At 53.7% G+C, this 19085-nt stretch overlaps 1 protein-coding gene across 2 annotated transcripts in view; it reads left to right on the top strand.

Annotated features, from left to right (window-relative positions):
* Positions 1-19085, top strand: part of ZCCHC24 (zinc finger CCHC-type containing 24) — a 54518-nt gene extending 35433 nt beyond the window's left edge. The window contains exons 3-4 of one of the 2 annotated variants that reach the window (XM_081268687.1): positions 9147-9311; positions 14959-19085. In XM_081268687.1, coding sequence (XP_081124813.1) covers positions 9147-9311; positions 14959-15072 — 279 coding nt within the window. In that variant the 3' untranslated portion in view covers positions 15073-19085. The other variant, XM_081268688.1, reaches the window with a different exon arrangement.

Below are 19085 nucleotides of genomic sequence, written 5' to 3'. Positions count from 1 at the left end.
ACCAGAGAGGAAAGCACTTGCTGAACATACAGGGTCGCAGGCAGGGAAGCACAGGGACCTGGCTTGCCACTCAGCGCCACTGAAGGGATCAACAAACCGCTGGGTGGTTGCAAATCTCAGATCCACCCCTACGCAGCCACCCACAGTCACATGAGGGGAGGATGCCCGCGTCTTTTGCAATGCCTGTGATTCGGATGTTTTCCACCCTTTGGCCTGGCCCCTCTCCCACTCCCTGCCCTCGCTCCGCTCCGTGGCTGGTTGGCGGGTGGAGGGAGGCCAGAAGCAGGAAACAGATAACCAGGGAGTGCTCGCCTGTGCATGTGATTCAGAGTCTTCGCTTTCTGAAAGGTTCTGCCTGAGATTCCTGCAGATGGCCTGGTGGTGGTAGTGGGGGGGGGGGGGGATTGGAGAGAGGGGTTCCTGGGCACAGCGCCTGGAGACCTGCCAGGGGCGCACAGGTCCTGGGGACCTGCATTCTGTCCCTTCCTAAGTTTGTTTCCTCTTTCCCTCAAGTTGATTGATTTCCCGCATCACCCCCGTGCCTCTCGTCACACCCTGTCCCCTCTGCTCTGTGGGGCCCGCCCTGCCCCATCCCTTATTCCTGCCATGGCTGCTCTCTCCCCCCTCCTGGGTCTCCTCCCTCCCCTCTGTCTTTTCCTTTGCTCTCTGTCTCTATCTGGACCCTTCGCTGCTCTCCACCCCCCTGCCCAGCTAAGCCCCCTCCCCAGGGCTTTCCTGAGGCCTTTTCCTGTCACTGTGAAAGCTCCCATTGTTCCCTGTACTTTGACAAACCCTAGTGTTGTGGAATCAGGATGGCATTTTTGCGGTGGTTTTGGGCTGGGAGTGGGTTGGGAGGGGTGCCGAGGAGGCTGAGCCTCTTGGGCCCATGCTGGGCTGCGGCAGGAACCCAGAAAAGAGGAGAGGGCCTGGGGCCAGGAGGCCAGGCCGTCTGGGCTCAGACAAGGAGGCCCTTGAGGCTCGGGAGGAAGCCAGGGTGGCCGCTCACTGCGTCCTTCCTCCCTCCCAGCATCCTGCGGGCCCCTCGGCCCAGCCCACCTGTCCCTCTGACCGGCTGCTTCCTCTGGGCCATCCTGCAGCCTGCGGCTGCCTGGGACGGGCTAAGGCTAGCAGGGCCTCCCAGGGCATGTGTTGTGTGGACACGTAATTGTGGGGGTCTTGGGAGGGCCCCCAGCCGTGCGGCAGAGCACAGGGAGGAAGGGAAAGCACAGGTTTGGGCACCCACCACCCTGACCTCGGATCTGACCCCCCTGCTTACCAGTCAGGTGATGTCGGAAGCTGCTGCCCGTCCTGAGCCTTGCTCCTCGCCTGCCATTAGGGACAGGAGCGCTGCCTCTGAGGGGCTGCTACAAGGATTAGAGATGACTTTGGGTGTCACCCACTGGCCCTGTGCCTGTCACCTAGGGGGTCTGGGGGGCCGTTGCCTGAGGATGTGGGTCTAATGTGTTTCCACAGATTCCACAGAGTCTGAGCCAGGCTTGAGCCTGGGGTGGGTCACTGAGGGGTGTGTGATGGGTATTGGGCCATGACTGGGGGAACAGTGATGGGCTGACCCTTTTGAAGGCCCTAGACTTGAGCTCCATAAAGGCAGAGTGTTTCTCGCTGCATTGTTTGTTTCCATATCCCTGAAATTGTCCACAAAACCTGGTATGGGTGCGGAGGGGGTGTGGAACAAAAAAACGTCTGCCGTGTGAATGAATGGATGCGGCTGAGGTGTCAGCCAGAGGCGGTTGTGTTCCTCAGAGCAGCCTGGTCTCTGGCTCTCTCACAACCACCTCCCGGGGAGGCTGTGCACTGGGTGGAAAGTGGCACTTTGACACTCTGGCATCCGGGCTGGGGCTCTCTGCAGGTTGCTTGGCCTCCCTGGGCCTCTGCACTCCTGACAAGTGGAGGGCTGTGGAGTGGCAGCTTAGGAAGTGCTAGTATGTAGTAGGTGCTCACTGAAGGTCAGTGTCCCCAGCTCCTCTGAAGCAGTCTTCTCACTTGGCAGACGAGGAAATTGAGGCTCTGAGATGGACCTGGGAGAGCCAGGGCCCAGCTGGGCATCTGGTGCTTCCAGCACCCCAGGCTCAAAGAGAGACAGCAGGGAGAGCAAGAAGAGGGGTTCCAGAGGGGAAGTTTTGGTCTCTGCTAGGGAAGCCTCCAAGAAGGGCCAGCAGGGCCACACAGAGCCCCAGGCTAGGCCATGAGCCTGTGCTTAGCCTTTCCTCACCTTCTCTGATGCCCCTCAAAGCAGTGGGCCAGCTGCCCCTCGGCCTCTGCTTCTTTAACAGGGCAGAACCATCCGAAACTCCCGAGACCCAGGGCTCTTCCTCTCTGGGACGCTGGACTCAAGGCCAGGGCCGCGGGAGAGCACACAGAGGGGCAGGACGGGGCGGCAAGGAGCCCAGCTTTGCTTCCTCCCCAGACACTCTTGGCTTCAGCCAGAGCCTCTCAGCTGGACGCAGGGGACCACGCAGTGCTCTGCAGAAGGGGAGTGCCATAAGGCTGCCAGGCACACACTGGGCTGCGGGCCTCTGGGGAGGCAAGTGTCCCTGCCCTGAGGCCAGTCCCACCTCGTGTTCTGGAAGTGGGGAAACTGAGGCCCAGAGAGGGGAAGGGATGCCCCAGTTTGCCAAGACTTGGGACAGCGGCCCCCTCCTGTTTCTTCCCATCCCAACTTGGACTTTTTCCTTTGTGTGATCCTGGTTCCCAGAAGTTGAGAAAGTCAAGTCCAACAGCCACAAGCCCTCAGCAACTTCCTGCCACCCCCTCCTGTGTCCGCGTCCTTGTGATGCTCCACACCAAACCACCAAAGGCCATCATGATCATCATCTATGAAAAAGAGACTGCCAGTCCAAAGGGACCCTTAGGGACCCCCTGCACCCTGAGAATGACTGACTGTGGAAGGACATCAGGCAGCGGGGCAGAGCAGAGTGAGCAGGCTATGTCACAGGACAATGGGGACTACTTCTAGCTTCCCTGAACCACACAGGAGCAGGAGGGGTGGAGGGTGGGGGATGCCTTCTGTGATTGAGAGCAGGTAGCTCTAGGACATGAATATGGTCCTGCAGAACCAGCAGCCAGAGGCCCATCAGTGTCCCATACCAGCCCCAGTGTCCACACTGCAAGGGGCAGGAGTAAGGACAGAACTGCCCTCCTCACAGGGTCCCTATCACAGGGAGAACACAGGGCGCCCCCTGGTGGGCAGGCAGGGTCTGCAGACCATGAAGTGGGCTGGTCAATCACCCCAGTCAGTGAGTTGGGCCCACTCAGGGAAGACAGCTCCTTCATTAGGATCGACCATAAGCATAAATGAGGCCACCCCTGCCCTATCTCCTGGAGGCAACCTCTGAAACTCTGGCTGGCTTCCTGCTGGCCCCATTCTTTGCTTCTTTCTTTCCATGGTTGTGGTCCTCACAAAAGTCATCGCCACCATTTTAATGGCTGAGTTGTCCTTCGTCCAATGGGTGTAACAGAATTTAGAGAACCGGGGAGCTGTTGTGGGACATGGAGCTTGTCCAGGGCCTCATTGTTCTCAAAGCTGTGGTGAACATCTGGAGCACCCCCTTGGTCCACATGTCTAATCATCTCATTAGGACAGTCACCCAGAGAGGAGGAAGGAATGGATATTTTTTTAAAGCTTGAAGCCTCATAGCTAAGTATTCCTGAAGGAATATAGTAGGAAAATATGTCTGGCCGGCCCCGGCCCCAGCAATGTCTGACAGTGCCCATTCTCCAACCTGTCCCAGTGAGCTTCACCAGCTCCAAGGTCAGGATGACAGAGTCAGAAGTTCCCTGGAGGAAGTGACCTTACCAGGCTCAACTGCCTGACCAGGACAAACATCCCCTCGGCAGGCTCCCTGCTAGTTGCTTCTCCAGTCTCTGCTTGCATACCCACAGCCTCAGGGAGCTCACCACCACCCAGCCAACCTCGAAAGATCCATGAACCGAAGGGAAGAAAGCACAGAACCTGAATTCTGAAGGGTGTCCCCATCCTCCACCTTGTCCCAAGCTGCTGCCTGCCTGGGTAGCTCCTCCCTGTCCCAGGCCCAGTTTTGCCTTCTCCCTAGCCACAACCACCCACTTTCCAGGATGCTCTGCGGCAGCCATTCGAGCCCCAATCTGAAGATAAGAGGCCACTTCCCACTCGCCGCTCTGTCCCTGATCCACTGTGTCCTCAATCAAGTCCCCTTGCCTTTTGTGTCCCCAGAGGGCCTGTCTGTGCGCTCAGGGGTGATTTCCAAGCCCCATTGAGCTGTGCAGGGTTCCTGGCAGAGTGATTCTCAGGGCAGGGGGAATATAGCAGGGACCTGGGTCCTAACAACTTGCCCCAGGTCCAGGCCACCCCAGTGGGGGCCCCTGCAGAGCCAGGACTGTATGTTTCTTGCTGAAGTTTACGAGAGGTCATGTCTTTCTGGAAGAAGGCAAGGGGAGGGTGTTGGGGGCAGAACAGCCTTTGTTCTGCTAAAAATGCCTTCTGTCTTTGGCCCTGCCTCACTGGGAGCATAAACAATGTCAGGACGGGCCCTTCCAGGAAGTGCTCCTCACTGCTGCCCGCTGTCCACTGACTGGCCTGTCTTCCCTTATCTACTGCCTCTTCCTCCTTGCCCAGTGGGCCACCTACCCCTCTGTCCTACAGCGGGCAAGGCCAAGGCCCAACCCTGGCCTGGCCTGGGCTAGAGGCCCTAAGAATTTTCTCCAAAATTCCTGCCTGGAGATCTTGCCTCCCAAGAGCAGGCTGTGGCTTCATTGCATGGGGGACACACGTGTGGGGGTTTGACAGAAGGGGCAAGCCAGGTGGAAGAGCCTTATCTCTCCCAGTAAGGATGCTTGTAGGCAAGTCCTGCCTCTGCCCTGTGCCTCAGTGTCACCAGCTGTCAAGGCAGTCGACACTGTTCCCTGCCCCCCAGTGCTCTGGAAAGAGCTGCATGGCACTGGTGGTCAGGGAGCCCCACAAATTCAGTCTCTTTCCCTCTTTCCTTGTCCTCTGCCAGCACATCTCCAAGCTTCCTCTTTCTTGGTTCTTCCACGAGAATTCCAGAAGGCGAATACACCTAATGCCACCCCTCTAACCCTGGGATAGACAGCCCACCTGCTACCCAGGTGTCCCCCCGTCTCTGGAACCTTCCTCTTAGGTGAAGTCCGCAGATCTCAGTCCTGGCTTTTGTATCATCTGCAAAGCCTCAGCTCCCCCTGTGCCGCCGAGGGAGTGGGACTGAAAGAGCCGATGTGGCCAGGCCCTGCGGTGTGCCAGGACTCTGAGCTGAGACCGTCACATGCCTACAGCCTCCCGTGCACTTGGGAGGTAGGCTCTCCATCATCATCCAGTTTCTAGATGAGGAAACCGAGGCACAGAGATGTTGAGTGACTTGCAGAGTATCCCCCCAACATAGTCACATGTGGAGCCAGCTTGTGACATTGGCATCTGGCCCTGGAGTCCAGGATCTGAGACACATCCAGAGTGATGGGGTGTCAGTGCAGGGTCCTCCCAGGGCCTGGCCTGATGGTCATAGGAGCAGCAGGCCAAGGATGCCTGGGCCTACGTGAGGCCAAGGGCCCTCTACCTGCCTACTGGAAGGGCTGCTTATCTACGTCAGAAGTGAGGCCTGCTTCTCCCTTGGTCCACACTCTGCACCCCATTATCTGTGTGGTTTCTTTTCCACTCATTTCTGAAGCAGAAACTCCCCGGGGCTAAAATTGATGGTCTCTCTCTAATCCTGCCTCAGTCTTCATGCTTTGCTCTGCTGAGTGTCCTAGGTGACCTGACCTCTCTCCTCTGGTACCTTGACTCTTTCCCTTCGCCCTGACTGTGTGAGGCCAGGCACCAGGTCCTGTCGGCTCTGTGAGTCAGGAGGCCCACAGAACAGATTCCTGCAGAAGCAGGCCTGGCTGGGGACGTGCCCCGAATTCCCATCTTCATCAAGGAGTCTCAGACACCCCTGTTCCCTTGTCCCCCTTAACATGTAGGTGCTTCTAGGAGCAGAGAGGAGAGCCAGCCGACAAGGGGTCTTACTGCAGAATGGCAGGAGAGGAGAAGGGAGGCTGCTCAGAGCTATGAGTACCAGGCCCCAGTGGAGAAGGTGGCCCTGGGAGGGTCAGAGGGACACCCCCTAACCTGAGAGCTACAGAGATCAAGGTGCCACCAGAGACTCAGGTTAACCCCTCCACCACAAACCCAGCAGCCTGACTGCAGACTGAGCCTTCTCCCCAGGGCAGCCCAGCTGCTACAAGGTCCAGTGAGGATCCCAGGGGCAGAAGGCAGTGGACCCAAATCAGGGCAGTGTTGCTGTCACTTTCTAAGTTTAGATTTACATACTCAGCACATATATCCCTCTTCAGTATTTTTCGTGAAATCCTAGTAGGCCATCACAAGTGGTACCGTGGCTCCTGAAATTAAAAAATATATATAGAAAAATTTCAAAAACATGATTTCCAGAGGAAGAAGTTATTATTTTATATGCCACTGTTGTTCTGTATTAATCCACAATAATCTCGGTGCTAATGCTCCTGTTTTACCTTCAGCCTGCCCTGCACTATTCTTAGAGTCTGTATTATCAGAAAATCCTCAGAAAAGTGTTCGGTGATCATCACAATGCTTATTAAGTAACTTTCCCAGGATCACAGAGCTTGGGTTTGGATCCAGTCTGTGCTCTTCACCACAACGCACTACTTAGAATTTGGGCAACTACTCAGGGAAACTACTATGGACACAGGTCAACTTGTGGCCCAGGGTTTCTTAAACTTAATGGCAAGGAAATTCTCTGGGGCTCTTGTCAAAATGCAGGTTCTGATTCGATGGATCTAAGGGGGGCGGGGCTTGAGCGTCTTCATTTCTAACAGGCTGTGAAGGGATGCTGTCACTACCCTCTGGGGACCACGCTTGTTCACAGCGCAGAGCCTGTGTTTAAACCTGTCCTAAACTCAGAGCCTGCATGGGCCAAACAGGCAAGATAGATAGAGGGAGCCGCTGGTGGAAGAGGGGACACGGAGGATGCACCTGAGCCATCCAATGGTCATCCACTCCTCGGCTCTCATCCAGCAAGAGTTCTAGACCAGCGTGGTCTTGTTTCTATGTGAAATCTCCTATTTCTAAACAGGGGGTAACCAAGCCAACTTTGTAAAACACTACAGTGCAGAATCGAGTGCTCAGAGCAGTTTTATTATTAATAGCCCCAAATCAGAGACAGTCCAAATGTCTATTATCTGATGAATGGGTAAATGAAACAGCATCATAGTACAGTGGAACAGGAATTGGCAACAAGTAATGAAGTATTGACGTGTGCTTTAACACAGAGGCACCTTTAAACAGTAAGTGAGAGGAGTCAGAAACACAGAGACAAACATTGTATGTTTCCACTCAGATGAAATATCTAAAATAGGGAAATCCAGGAGATAGGGCTGGGTGTGTGGGGAGAAGGGGGTTGGATAGAGAGTAACCATCAGTGGATTCAGGCCTACTTTGGGGGATTTGACAAAAGTGTTCTAAAATTAGATTGTGGTGAAGGTTGTACAACTCTGTGAATATACGAAAAACCAGCAAATTGTCCACTTTAAATGGGTGAAATGTAGGAAATGTGAATCCCATTTCAATAGAGCCATTTTTAAAAACATGTAGAAGAGAACTGGCTTCTTTAGTATGTAAAGTGCAGTTACAAATCAGCAAACCCCAGCAGGAAAAAAAAAACACAGAGAATATGAACAAACAGTTCACAAAGGAAATTTTTTCTGCTTCTTTTTTCTCTAATTAGTTTCTTTTAATTGTACATAACATTTGGGTTAGTTTTAACATGATTATACAAGCATGGAATATGATTTGATCTAATTTGGTCCCCTATACTTCCCCTCTCCCTCCCCTCTGTTACTTCTCTCTACTATTGATTTTTCTGCTATATATTTGTAGGTTTTTTAAATTAGTGCCCTTGTGGATGTGCATAAAGGTGAGATTCACTGTGGTATATTCATACACATCATAGGGAAGTTACATCAGGCTCAATCCCCCGTTATTCCCATTTTTGTCTGATGGTTCTTAAATACATTTAAAAAATCCCTCTTGCTCATAACAAAAGATGTACTAGTCAAGGCAACTCTGAGATTTTCTACCTTTGAGATCAGCAATACCATAGTCCCCCCGGTCTCCCCCTTACCAAGGGAGATACGTTTCAGGGCCTCAGTGGATTCCATGGACAGCACCAGATCCTATAATTTAATGTCTTTTCCATCTTAACTAAGCACTTTTAGGGCACTCTGACCCAAACTTTTGTAATTTGAGTTGTGACAGCAAAACTAGCATGAGTTCCTTTCTTTCTTTTTTTTCTTCACAGTTCAATGTTCAGAGGATCTGTTCTTACCATAGATCTTAGCAACCTCAGCCTACTTTTCTTTTCTTATTGAGAACTTCCATCTTTTCATTTAAGGAAGTACTTTTTGGCTTTTCTTTGACATATCTGAATTTGCTGGTATCACTACTCTTGCACTTTAGGACAGTATTAGGTAAAATAAGGGTTTCTTGAACAGTCACTTTCATATCTTGGCAGTCAGCCAGATAACCAAGATGACTACTAATTGATAAATGGTAGGCAGCATATACAGCATGGATACACTGGACAAAGGAATGATTCATGTCCAGGGTAGGACAGAGGGATATTTCATCATGCCACTCAGAACAATGTGCAATTTAACACTTATTTGTTTCTGGGATTTTCCATTTAATATTGACCATAAGTAACTGAAAGTGAGGAAAGCAAAACTACATTAAAGAGGAGATACTATAATTAAGACTGTTAATAGGATGGGGTGTAGCTCAGTGGTAGAGTAAGCACTCGCTTAGCATGCAGTAGGTGGTAGGTTCAATCCTCAGCACCAGGAAAAAGGAAAAAGAAAAAAGGAAAAAAAAAGTAACTCCTGGCCTTCCCTTAGTACTCTACTCCTTGTAGAGCCCCCTTGTCTGTTCTCCGCTGTGTGCATGGAGTTGTCTCCCAGGCTTGTGATTCCTGGTGCTCTGGAGGTGACCTTATAATCTCTGGATTGGGGACAAAAGGTGTCTGCACAGACACAGAATATGCAGGCTGAAGCAGAGGCCATGGGACCCTGTGGGGACTTGTGGACCCATGGATCCTAATCCCCTGTGTTTGCTTCTTGTCCTCTAGGCACGCCCCAAAGGCGAGGGTCTGACACCGTACCAGGGCAAAAAGCGCTGCTTTGGCGAGTACAAGTGTCCCAAGTGCAAAAGAAAATGGATGAGCGGAAACTCCTGGGCCAACATGGGACAGGAGTGCATCAAGTGCCACATCAACGTGTACCCGCACAAGCAGGTGAGCCAGCTGCCTGATGGGCTGGGCGGGGCGGCCCGGCTGCAGAGGGTGGGGCATGCTCTGAAGGACAATGGAGGAGACTCTTCCATTATTGGTCCTCCTTTTGGTACTTGTACAGTGAGGATGAGGCCAGATCGTCCATTCTTCCCTTGTTTCACCAGAAATGGGGTGAGGGGGGAGGGACGGCCGCTTCCCCAGGACAGGAATATGATAAAGGTGCAACTTCAGCAAGATCCTGAGAGCTGAGGACCCAGGTGAATTTTAAAACTAACGAATGGGAGTAATGAATAGGGGTGCTGCCCTGAAACCGTTAGGGGGCCAGCAGGGTGCTGCAGCAGGAGGGTCCCCTCCTCTACTCATCCAGTGCACACGTGTGAATGGGGTGGGAAGGGGTTGAGGGCCCTACTAAGGCAGATCTCAAAGAGATAGCCACTCAGAGGAGGTGTTCTGTACCTGGGGATCAAAAGGAGGGGGAGTTAGGCCTGTCATAAGTGGGGGGATGCATCCTAGGAAGAGCTCTGTAGGAGCAAATGCTTGAGGCTCTAAGGATTTGGGGTGCTCAAAACCTACATCTGGGTGAAGGAGCAGATGGAGAGGAACAGGGTGGGAGCTAAATGGGAAGGTCACCAGAGCCTGGGGCGGATACGTAAAGGACCCCAAGAACAACAGGACTTTCGACTTCATTTTAAGACGATTAACCCAGGGGGTGTGCAGAGATTGGTCTAGGAAGGGTCCCCCAGGTGGGAGACGGTACTTCTGAGTTGAAATCACCAATATGTTTGGGAACAGTGCCCCACCCCCCAGGCCAGATGGGCCTCGATTTGCATCCCAGTTCCGTCACCGAGGACCTGGGTGTGCTGTGTTTGCTGGACTCCCAGGCACCCTCTAAGACTTTCTATCTGTTCTTTCTCAGACACCCCATGGGGTACAACTTGTTTCCCCATTTCACAGAGGGGGAAACTGAGGCATGGGGGTGTAAGTGACTTACCCAGGATCAGGAGAGAAGCTGGGATTCATGAAGAGGGAACAAGTCTAGGGCTGGAGGACAGCAGGGGACCTGGCAAGGTAGATGGGACCTGGGAGTAGTGAGGGGAGCAGGCAGAGCAGGCCACCCTGGCTGGCTGGGGATGGGAGATGGGATCAAGCCAGGCCCAGCTTATCACCTACAGCAGGTGGGACCTGGCTCTTAGCATTGGTTCTGTCTCCTCAGTCGCTGTCCTGTATCCTGCTGGCCTCTGTCCCTTCCCACCATCCCTGGGCCTGCCCATCACCTCCATCTTGCCTGCACAGCCAAGCACAGCCTGAGTGACCACCCCACCTCCATCTCCAGGATTGGAGCCTTCAAGGGCCCAGTCTGGAAGGATCTCTCCAGGGCCTGGGGCTCCCCCTGCCCTCTCTCAGTCACTCAGCCAGTGTTTGTGGAGCACCTACTGTGTGCGTGGGAAGACTGAGGTCCGGAAAGGAGATGGGCCTTGAGCAGGGCACCCAGCCAGCATGGAGGGTCCTGGACCAGTTCTGTCTCCCTGGTCTACTCTCCTGGGCCTTTGTGCTTCTCTCTCAGTAAGTCACAAGCCTGGAGGAGGCTCTGGGACAGCATCCCTCCTGTCTTTCCAGCAGGCGGGAGCCTGTGGTGAGCTGAGGACAGGGCAGAGCTCCTCCCTCTGCCCCCAGTGGAGGGTTGTGGTGGATCTCCCACCCTGCCCCCGCCCTGACCATGCCACAGTCCCTGAGAACCCTGCGCCACCCGCCCCAGCCACATCTGTTTCCTGTCAGGCTCCAGCTGTGGCTGCCCCTGCAGACCCTGCCCCCCCCAGGAGAAGAAAACACTAATGGGCCTGCCTCTCGCAGGGGTGGGGCAACTGCGCAGGTCAGTCCCAGCTGCTACGTGTTTTCCCCTCCCTCGAGGGGAGTCATCCTGACGGCTCTCCCGAGCGCCCACTGGCAAGCAGGCCAGGGCCGGGCAGCCAGGCTAGGGCCCACGCAGGGAAGCAGCACCAGCAGGTCATGGCCAAGGAAGGAGGAGCACAGGTCCCATGAGCTGGGGGCTGGGGCTGGCCAGGGACTCTCCGGTTCCCCTGCCCCCAGCCTGCCCCTAATCCTACAAAATACTAATGATAATACATGGTATTAGTACTGGCCAACATTTCAAATGCTCTCCATATATAGGCACCATTCTAATCACTTTACATACCTTATGTACCCCTTACAACAACCCTATCAAAAGTAGATGTTCTTGTGCCCTGTTTTATGGAAGAGAGGACTGAGGCACAGAGAGGTTAAAGTAACTTTCTTATGGCCACACAGCAATTACTAAGTTTTGCAGAGCTCTTTATGGGTATCAAATTCTTTAAGACAGTCATCTCATTCAATTCTCTCTCTCTCTCTCTCTCTCTCTCACACACACACACACACACACACACACACACACACACCCGTAAGCAAAGGGCAGCCAATATTTCTAACCTCTCATCCAGGCTACAGAAGGGCAAGTTGGCGGGTTTCTGTTCTCGACACTAAAAGGCTCAGGGGTCACTCCAGGTAAACTGGGCTGACTGGGCTGCACGAAATAACCACACAAGAGACACAAGTACCTTTTGGTTTGGGGTCGTTGTGACAGCTCCTCTGAAGTTAAGGGTCCATAGGAAGAGAGCGAGAGCACGCGCTGACCCCTTTTATTGAGGAGAAGCTATTCAAATGAGGCACGGGGTTAGGTTTCAGGGGGCTGAGTCTATCTTCATGATGTCCACTGTCAGCAGGTTGACTGACACCAGGGTAGGCCACACCCAAGGGCACAGTAAGAGAAGGGGACACACACAAGGCACTTCCATGGAAGATTCTATCCTAAACAGGGCAAGGGGTTATATTACAAAGGAACAGGTGAGCACAGCTTCACCCATGGAGCTGACACACCCATGCAAGAGACACCGACCCTCGCACCCAAGAAGGGTGGGGAAAACTCTGCCACATTTCTGTACCTCTGCACCCAGCCAGGGAGTGGACTCAGTCATGTGTAAGGTTGGTCTCCCACAGCAAGTTAAGGTTCTAGAGGAGAAATCCTCCCTAGTAGCCCTCAGCTGTTGGGGGGCCGAGCTGGTGTGCGAAGCTCTAAGTCTAGTGATATCATGTCATATGGAGACATTGCAGAAGACACCAACGGAGGAGTTTTCCAGCAAAGTCTGCAGGATGAGCTGAGGGTCTCTCGGGCTCCAGGGAAGCGCTGCTCTTCCCCTGGTCCTGCTCAGCCTCTGACAGCCCCTGGATGAGACCAGAAGGCAGGTGCTCCACAGGGAGGACGCAGCTGGACAGGTGCTGGTGAATCCCAGGGGTGCCCTGTGCTTGTGAAGGGGCATGCCTCCCAGGAGGCAGAGCAGTGTCAAGGGAGGATGCTGCCCTCGGGATAGAGAGCCAGGGACCTAGGACAGTTAGAGGGAGTGCATGAGATCTGGAGCGGGCCCTGGTCATAAGCCAGGCCTGGGGCAGCTAGGGGCCTGGCTAACAGGTGCAGGTACTCTGGGGGCAGAGGGTCTGGCTGCACTTCCTCCATGAAGACCCTGGATGAGACTCTGGAATGTCTTAGAGCCTCAGTTTCCTCATCTGAGGCTGACGGTCATACACCTCTCACTGGGCGGCCTAACTGAGGTGGCAGCTCTTAGCCAAGTAAGGTATAAGCCGGGGGAACAAGGCAGGGCCAGGCCTGCTCACTGCGTCCTCTCTGGACCCTTCTGTGCCACTGGCTGAGGGAGGCACAGTGGTCAGAGGGCTGTGGGGGAGGAAGAGCACAAAGGGTGGCCAGAACCCAAGCTTTGGGGAAAGATGATCAGACCATCGTCTGGGAACTGAGCAGGGAGCCCGTGTGGCCCCCCTGTGGCTGAGACCTCTAGAATGAGGGTCCAGGGACCCAGATTTCAGCTCAAGGTCAAGCAGCCATTTTTAGCACAGGCAGGGAACTAGCCAGTGGGCTCAGCCCATGGGGAGCTGCCGGTCCTGGACCCAGTTCTGTCTCCCTGGTCTACTGTAGGAACAGAACTGGCACTTGAGATCCAACACAAAGTCAAACTCCATCCCCTCCACTGGCCAGGAAAGCATCCAGAAGGGAAGACAGCCCTCTGAAAGCCCCTGGACTTGTGGCCCAGGCTCCCGCCCTTCCCCCAGGGCTTTCCTTTGTCGCTTAAAGCTTGGAGGCACAAACCAGGAATCCTCTCCACCCTCAGTCTTCAGCCTTACCTGATAGAACATTCCCACCCTCCCATTCCCCCAGCTGTTCCCAGTGTCGGCTCAGGTTCAGGACAGTATCGAGCAGGAAAGCCACTGTGCTACTTTTGAGCAGTTCACCGTCTGGCTGAGGGGACAGTGCGCCCCTCAGCTTCCCTCCCTTGACCATCCTGGGTCACATCACTGCATCCAAGGGTCCCTTCCCACACACTAGCCTGCAGTTCCTGGCCCCTCTCCTTGGTGTGTGGCCCCAGCTGGCCCCGACTAGCTTCCTCTGAGTCCACTCAAGGGACCCTTCTGCAGGGTCTGGGCAGGGGCTACACTAGAGGAAAAGCAACATCTCTGTGAACGAGCCAAGAAGCTGTCTGCTGGGGGTGCTGCTAGGGGCCTCCAGGATGTTTCCAGGGAGACAAGCCTTTGCTGGCTCTTGGGGGCCAGGAGGGGAGGGATCAAGGGAGCAGGGGAGCTCCCAGGCTATCAGAATCGTGCTTAACGCTGCCCAGTTTACAAACAGCCGGAGGTCTCTGGGACCCTCCCCAAACCCATGGGTAGTGCTGTGGGTAGCCCACTTTACAGATGAGGAAACTGAACTCCCTGCAGTCTTCAAGTCACCCCCCTTCTCTGGGCCTCAGTTTCCCTGTTAGAAAACAGTGCAGGTCCACAGTCATGTCATGAACAGGGCTGGCTCTGGGCTGTGGGGTGAGTCCAAGCCCCAGATGCTGCCTTCATACAGCTAAGGCTCACTGAGCTGAGCCAGAAGCTGTGGCTGTGTTCAGATGAATCTCTCCTTGATTCCTAAGGCCACTTGAGCAGGTGTGGGAGTGGCTCATGGCCAAGGAAGATATGCTGGATGCTGGGACTCAGGAGATGTGGGTGGGGTATCCCTCGCTCTGGACATGGTTTCCTCATCTGGAAATGTCTGTGTACCCCTATTGTGCCTTGATCCTGGACTTTTGTGAGCTTCAGGTGATGGCACTGGTGGGAGATCAAAGTGGCATATATACCCAGGGGTCCAGGTATAAGACACCCCCTGCCCTGCATGCTCCAGCCCCAGCCCAGCCACAGAACCCCGCAGACAGGCAAGAGGCGGGCAGGAAGGTCGTGAGCATCTGGGCTGGACTGCCTGTGTGACTACAGGCGCTCTCTCTCCCCCATCCCTCTTCCTTCCTCCCCCCACCTCCCCCACCCCCATCCCTGTGTGTATCTCTGTATGTGTCTGTCTGTTTCTGTGAATGTGTGTCTCTCTACCTCTTGGTCTGAGCCCCTCCCTGTGTATCTCTGTCTCTGACACTCTATCTGTACCTGTCCGTCCATCTCTCTGCGTCTTTTCCCCTGTCTCTGGGCCTCTCTCTGCATCTGTCTCACTCTCCCTGTGTGTCTCTGTGTTTCTCTGTCTCTGCACCCTTCTGGGGCCCTTTCCTCCCCCTCTCTGCAGAGACCCCTGGAGAAGCCCGATGGCCTGGACGTGTCTGACCAGAGCAAGGAGCACCCACAGCACCTCTGCGAGAAGTGCAAGGTCCTGGGCTACTACTGTCGCCGCGTACAGTGAGCCACCTGCAGCGCCCCCTGCCGGCCACGCTGCCTCCCCTGCGCTGCTCCCAGGGACTGCATGTCCCCTGGCCAGGGGGCTCTTGGGGTCTTTGTCTTGAGTGTGTTGACAAACAGTGTTACTGACATTGCTGCCCCAACAGGCTGCGGGAGGCAGAGGCCCGGGGCTCTTCACAGCCTGGGGGTCTGTGGAGGCCTAGGCCCCACAGAGTCCTTGGTGTTCCCCTGGCTCTTCTCTTCTGAGAGTCCCTTTGGAGTGAGCAGCCTTGTATTGGCCACAAGTGCACTAAATTTACTGTGAATCCCAAAGCCTGCAGGGGACTACTTCCCCAAGACCAGCCAGGCCAGCTTCTCTCACCCAGAACCTTTCGATTTGCCCTGTATGAAAAGCCACTTTGGAAAGCCCCATCAGTCAGTCCTAGGTAGCAACCACCGGGGGCAGATGCCTCCTCTGCAGCTGCTGGGGAGCGGGCCTCTGTGCCCTGCCCACACTGAGCCCCAAACTCTGACCGTCTCTGATGTCAGTGCATCACACCCAGGAGCTACACCCGGGGGACCCAGAGGGCAGAAGCAGGACAGGGAAGGCTCTGAATGATGCTCCAAGGTATGTCCTGGGGCCTGTGGGGAAGCACCCCAGTGACCCCCAGCAGCACTGCCCACCAGCTGGGTGCTGTGAGCCCTGTTCCCTGTTCTGCCTCTTTCCTCCCACCCATACCAGGTGCTGCAACCCCACCAAGCTGCCAGATGTAGCACAGAAAATACTCTGACAGGAAGGACACAGGCCTGGCATTCTGGAGATGTACCATGTCACCTGGGGCAAGGATTTCTCATCTCCAGCCTCAGTTTCCCCACGAGTTAAATGAAAGAGTAACACTACAAAGCCTAGAAGTCCCCCAGCTCTGATGTTCCAGAAGTAGGCTGGCCCCAGACCATGCTCCAGAACAGAGAGCTTTTTTTTGGAAGGAGTCCCCTGGATGGTGGGCAACACCTCCAGGAGCCCTGTACTCCATACCACTGCCCCTCACTGTGTCGCCTGGGGAGTCACATTCTCCCCTTCTGCCCCCTGCAACTCTGCTTTGACTGTTGTCTCCTCCCTGCAAACCCCCCCATCCTCCTAACCCAGGTCTCCCCAGCCCTCACTGGGGCAACCCTGAGACAAGCCACAGAACCTCTCATTTGGAAAAAGGGGACAATGATTGCCTACCTCCCAAGGGATCAGAGAGGCCTCTTGGTACATCACATGGTCAGGGAGACCACCGTTCTGGCAGGCAGGAGGGCGCCTCCTCTCTCCCCAGTGAGAAGCCCCATTCCTATTGTCCTCTCCCCGTCCCCCCGCTGGGGGAGGGAGAGAACTGGCTGCCAGGACTGGGTCGCTTGATTTTGCCCCAACATTTTGCCTCTGTGGGGAAAAAAAAAATCAGACCATGAAATGGGCCTGAAATTCAGTGTTTACCATGGCTTGAGGACACCCATCCGGTGCCCAGTCACCTTTTGTTTTCAATTGAAAATGTTTTGTGCAACTGAAGAGTTACAGTGAAGTGTTAACCAAGGGTCCAGGGAGCAAGTGGACGAGATGGAGAGTATCTGCAACCCGCTGGCTGCAGGGAAGATTTTGGGGCCATATCCTCTGAGCACTTAAGAGCCGTTTTTGAGCTCCCTCCTTGCTGCGTGTAGGGATGGGGGATGGACTGAGCACCCAACCACCTCTAGGGATTGCCTCTGAGGCTGCCCCAGCCCAGCTGCTGTGTTTGGGTGACCTGGGTGGCCTTGGCCCAAAGCTTTTGTCCCTAAGGAAAAGCTGTTGCTGTCAGTCATCCTACTGGGCCTCCAAAGAGAAACTTTGCCATGGTGGCAGTATGCTAACCTCCACTGTGAGGACATGCCAGACATGGGGACCGTTGGCCCAAGGATGCCTGGGGCCTGCCAACTGGGCTGCAAAGGTAGGGAAGCCCACACTCTTAAAAGAACCGGGATTCCAGAGCACAGGAGGCCAGAGCCAGCCAGAGATGGCCTCTCACCCCAAAGTGGCCTTTTTGGTGGCCATTGTCCTAACATCTGTGCAGCAGGGGCTGAGCTATCCCTCCTGGGGTGGCCCTTGGAGGCTCTTCGAGGTCAGCAGGAGACATTGCTGTCTGGGCCAGTACTGTGAGAATTAAGTGCTCAGTGGACCTGGGAGCCCAGGAGACAAGAAAGTTTTGTGGTTTTAGTATGTTCAAAAGGGACAACTGCTTGCAGTCAGTAGATCTAGCGATCTAGTTGGGAGATAATGGTGTTTACCCCCCATGAAGTATTTGATAGCTCTACTTGTGAATTTGTATTTATTTTGCATTATACTTGACACAGAAATCCTTTTTTTAAAAAAAAACAAAAATACTATGTGTGTATTTTGGGAAAAAAAAACTCATAGATGTTAAAATTTCTGCACAGTTACCAGTTTTTCTCACAACACTGAATTTGGTAGCTTCTCCCGAAAAATCTTCACAGTGATTTTTGTCTGTATATATTTGAGGGCCTTGTTTTAAAAAAAAAGAAAGAAAAGAAAAATATGTTTGCCTGATTTTTTTGAGACAAAAAAAAAGAGAGAAGCATTTTCAATTTTTCAGAGCTTTCAGGAGGGCAATAGAATATCAAAGAAAGATTTCTGAAAGTATTTTGCAAACCTTCTGGTTGAGCAGCAAGAAAATATTTATGGTGAGAAGTTTTCTTTTTTCTTTTTCCTGTTATGGTTTTGGATTTTTTTTTTTTTTACTATGCTTTTGTCCTGTAAAAAGTATGCAACTGAACTACATTAAGAAGGAAATATTGTCTACATAGAATATTATATGAAGTTGGTACATAATTCTGATGAGAAAAAAAATCTTTGCAATTCTCTAAGCCATGTTATTGTTATTCTGTTATTGTTTTCCATGGATGAAAATATCAGTATTAAGTAGCCAGCATATTATTCAAATGTTTAGACTTATTAATATGTTCTTGTCCTGTATTTATACATATGTGTATTTTGGAAAGTATTCCCTTTTTTAAGGGGAGCTATTATTAGATACATATCGAAAAAGGGAACCGTGACCCCTTTGTGCCTCTTCCACTGAGGATAACAAGCACAGCGTTGTAGTCTCTTCCTACACCTCCTTGCTAGGAGCTTGTCATTACACTTTTATTAATTTCATGGGCAGCACGGGGAATGGACAGGGGAAGAGGGAAGCATTTGATGACCTAGCCCCTCCAGGGTCTGCCACCCCTTGGCCCGATCCGCAGTGCCCAAGGAGGGAAGAGGAAAAAGCAAGCAAGAGTCCCCAAGGCCCCTGTCTGGAGCTTTCTCACCTGAGCCGGGTCTCGCCCCGTGCTCTTTGAACTTGGAAATGTCATCGGAGCCATTACGCCTGCCCTCCAGCATCTAATCAACTTGAATCTACTCTAAACAAATATTTAATCCAGCCTCACTACATTCTAGCCCAGTGCAACAACTAACCCTGAATTGTGGGGTGTTCTAGCCTCCAAAGAGGTGGCTGAGCCCCCCCACCCTGGGGCTGGGAGGCTGGTGGCAGCGGGGATCTTTGCTCTCATTGCCAAACTCACTGTTGGACCTCCTCCACCCCCCCCCCAGCCCCCAGATGGTGACCCTGTCCGTGTCTGTGTCTGTTCATGTGTGTGTGTGTGTGTGTGTGTCCAGCTAAGAAGACAAACAGAACCCGTGGGCCCTGGCTGGAGGGCGCGAGGGTCAGCCCCCCGCGCTTCCCCGGGGCCGCCCGCGGGGTGGCATTCCGTTGTGTGCCTTACTCCTGGAGACTGTACGGCTTGCCTAAGGAAATGTAGCCTTCCGCGCTGTATTAAAAGGATTTTGGAAAGCAAAGAGGCTGGGGGTTTCCTTGTTTACACAGAGCACGGGGAGGAAGCTGGACGACACAGCCCAGCCCGAGGGACTTGGGGCCGCCCTCCGACTTGTGCTTGCCCTGCCTCCACGCCACTGACCTGCCTCCTCCCAACCCCTCTGCCACCAAGTGGACGCTCTCCAGG

The sequence above is a fragment of the Spermophilus citellus genome (genome assembly GCF_964194105.1).
Source record: "Spermophilus citellus genome assembly, chromosome: 15".
NCBI classification, from domain to species: Eukaryota; Metazoa; Chordata; class Mammalia; order Rodentia; family Sciuridae; genus Spermophilus; species Spermophilus citellus.
The sequence above is the reverse complement of the archived record's forward strand: the minus strand, read 5'-3'. Positions and strand labels throughout refer to the sequence as shown.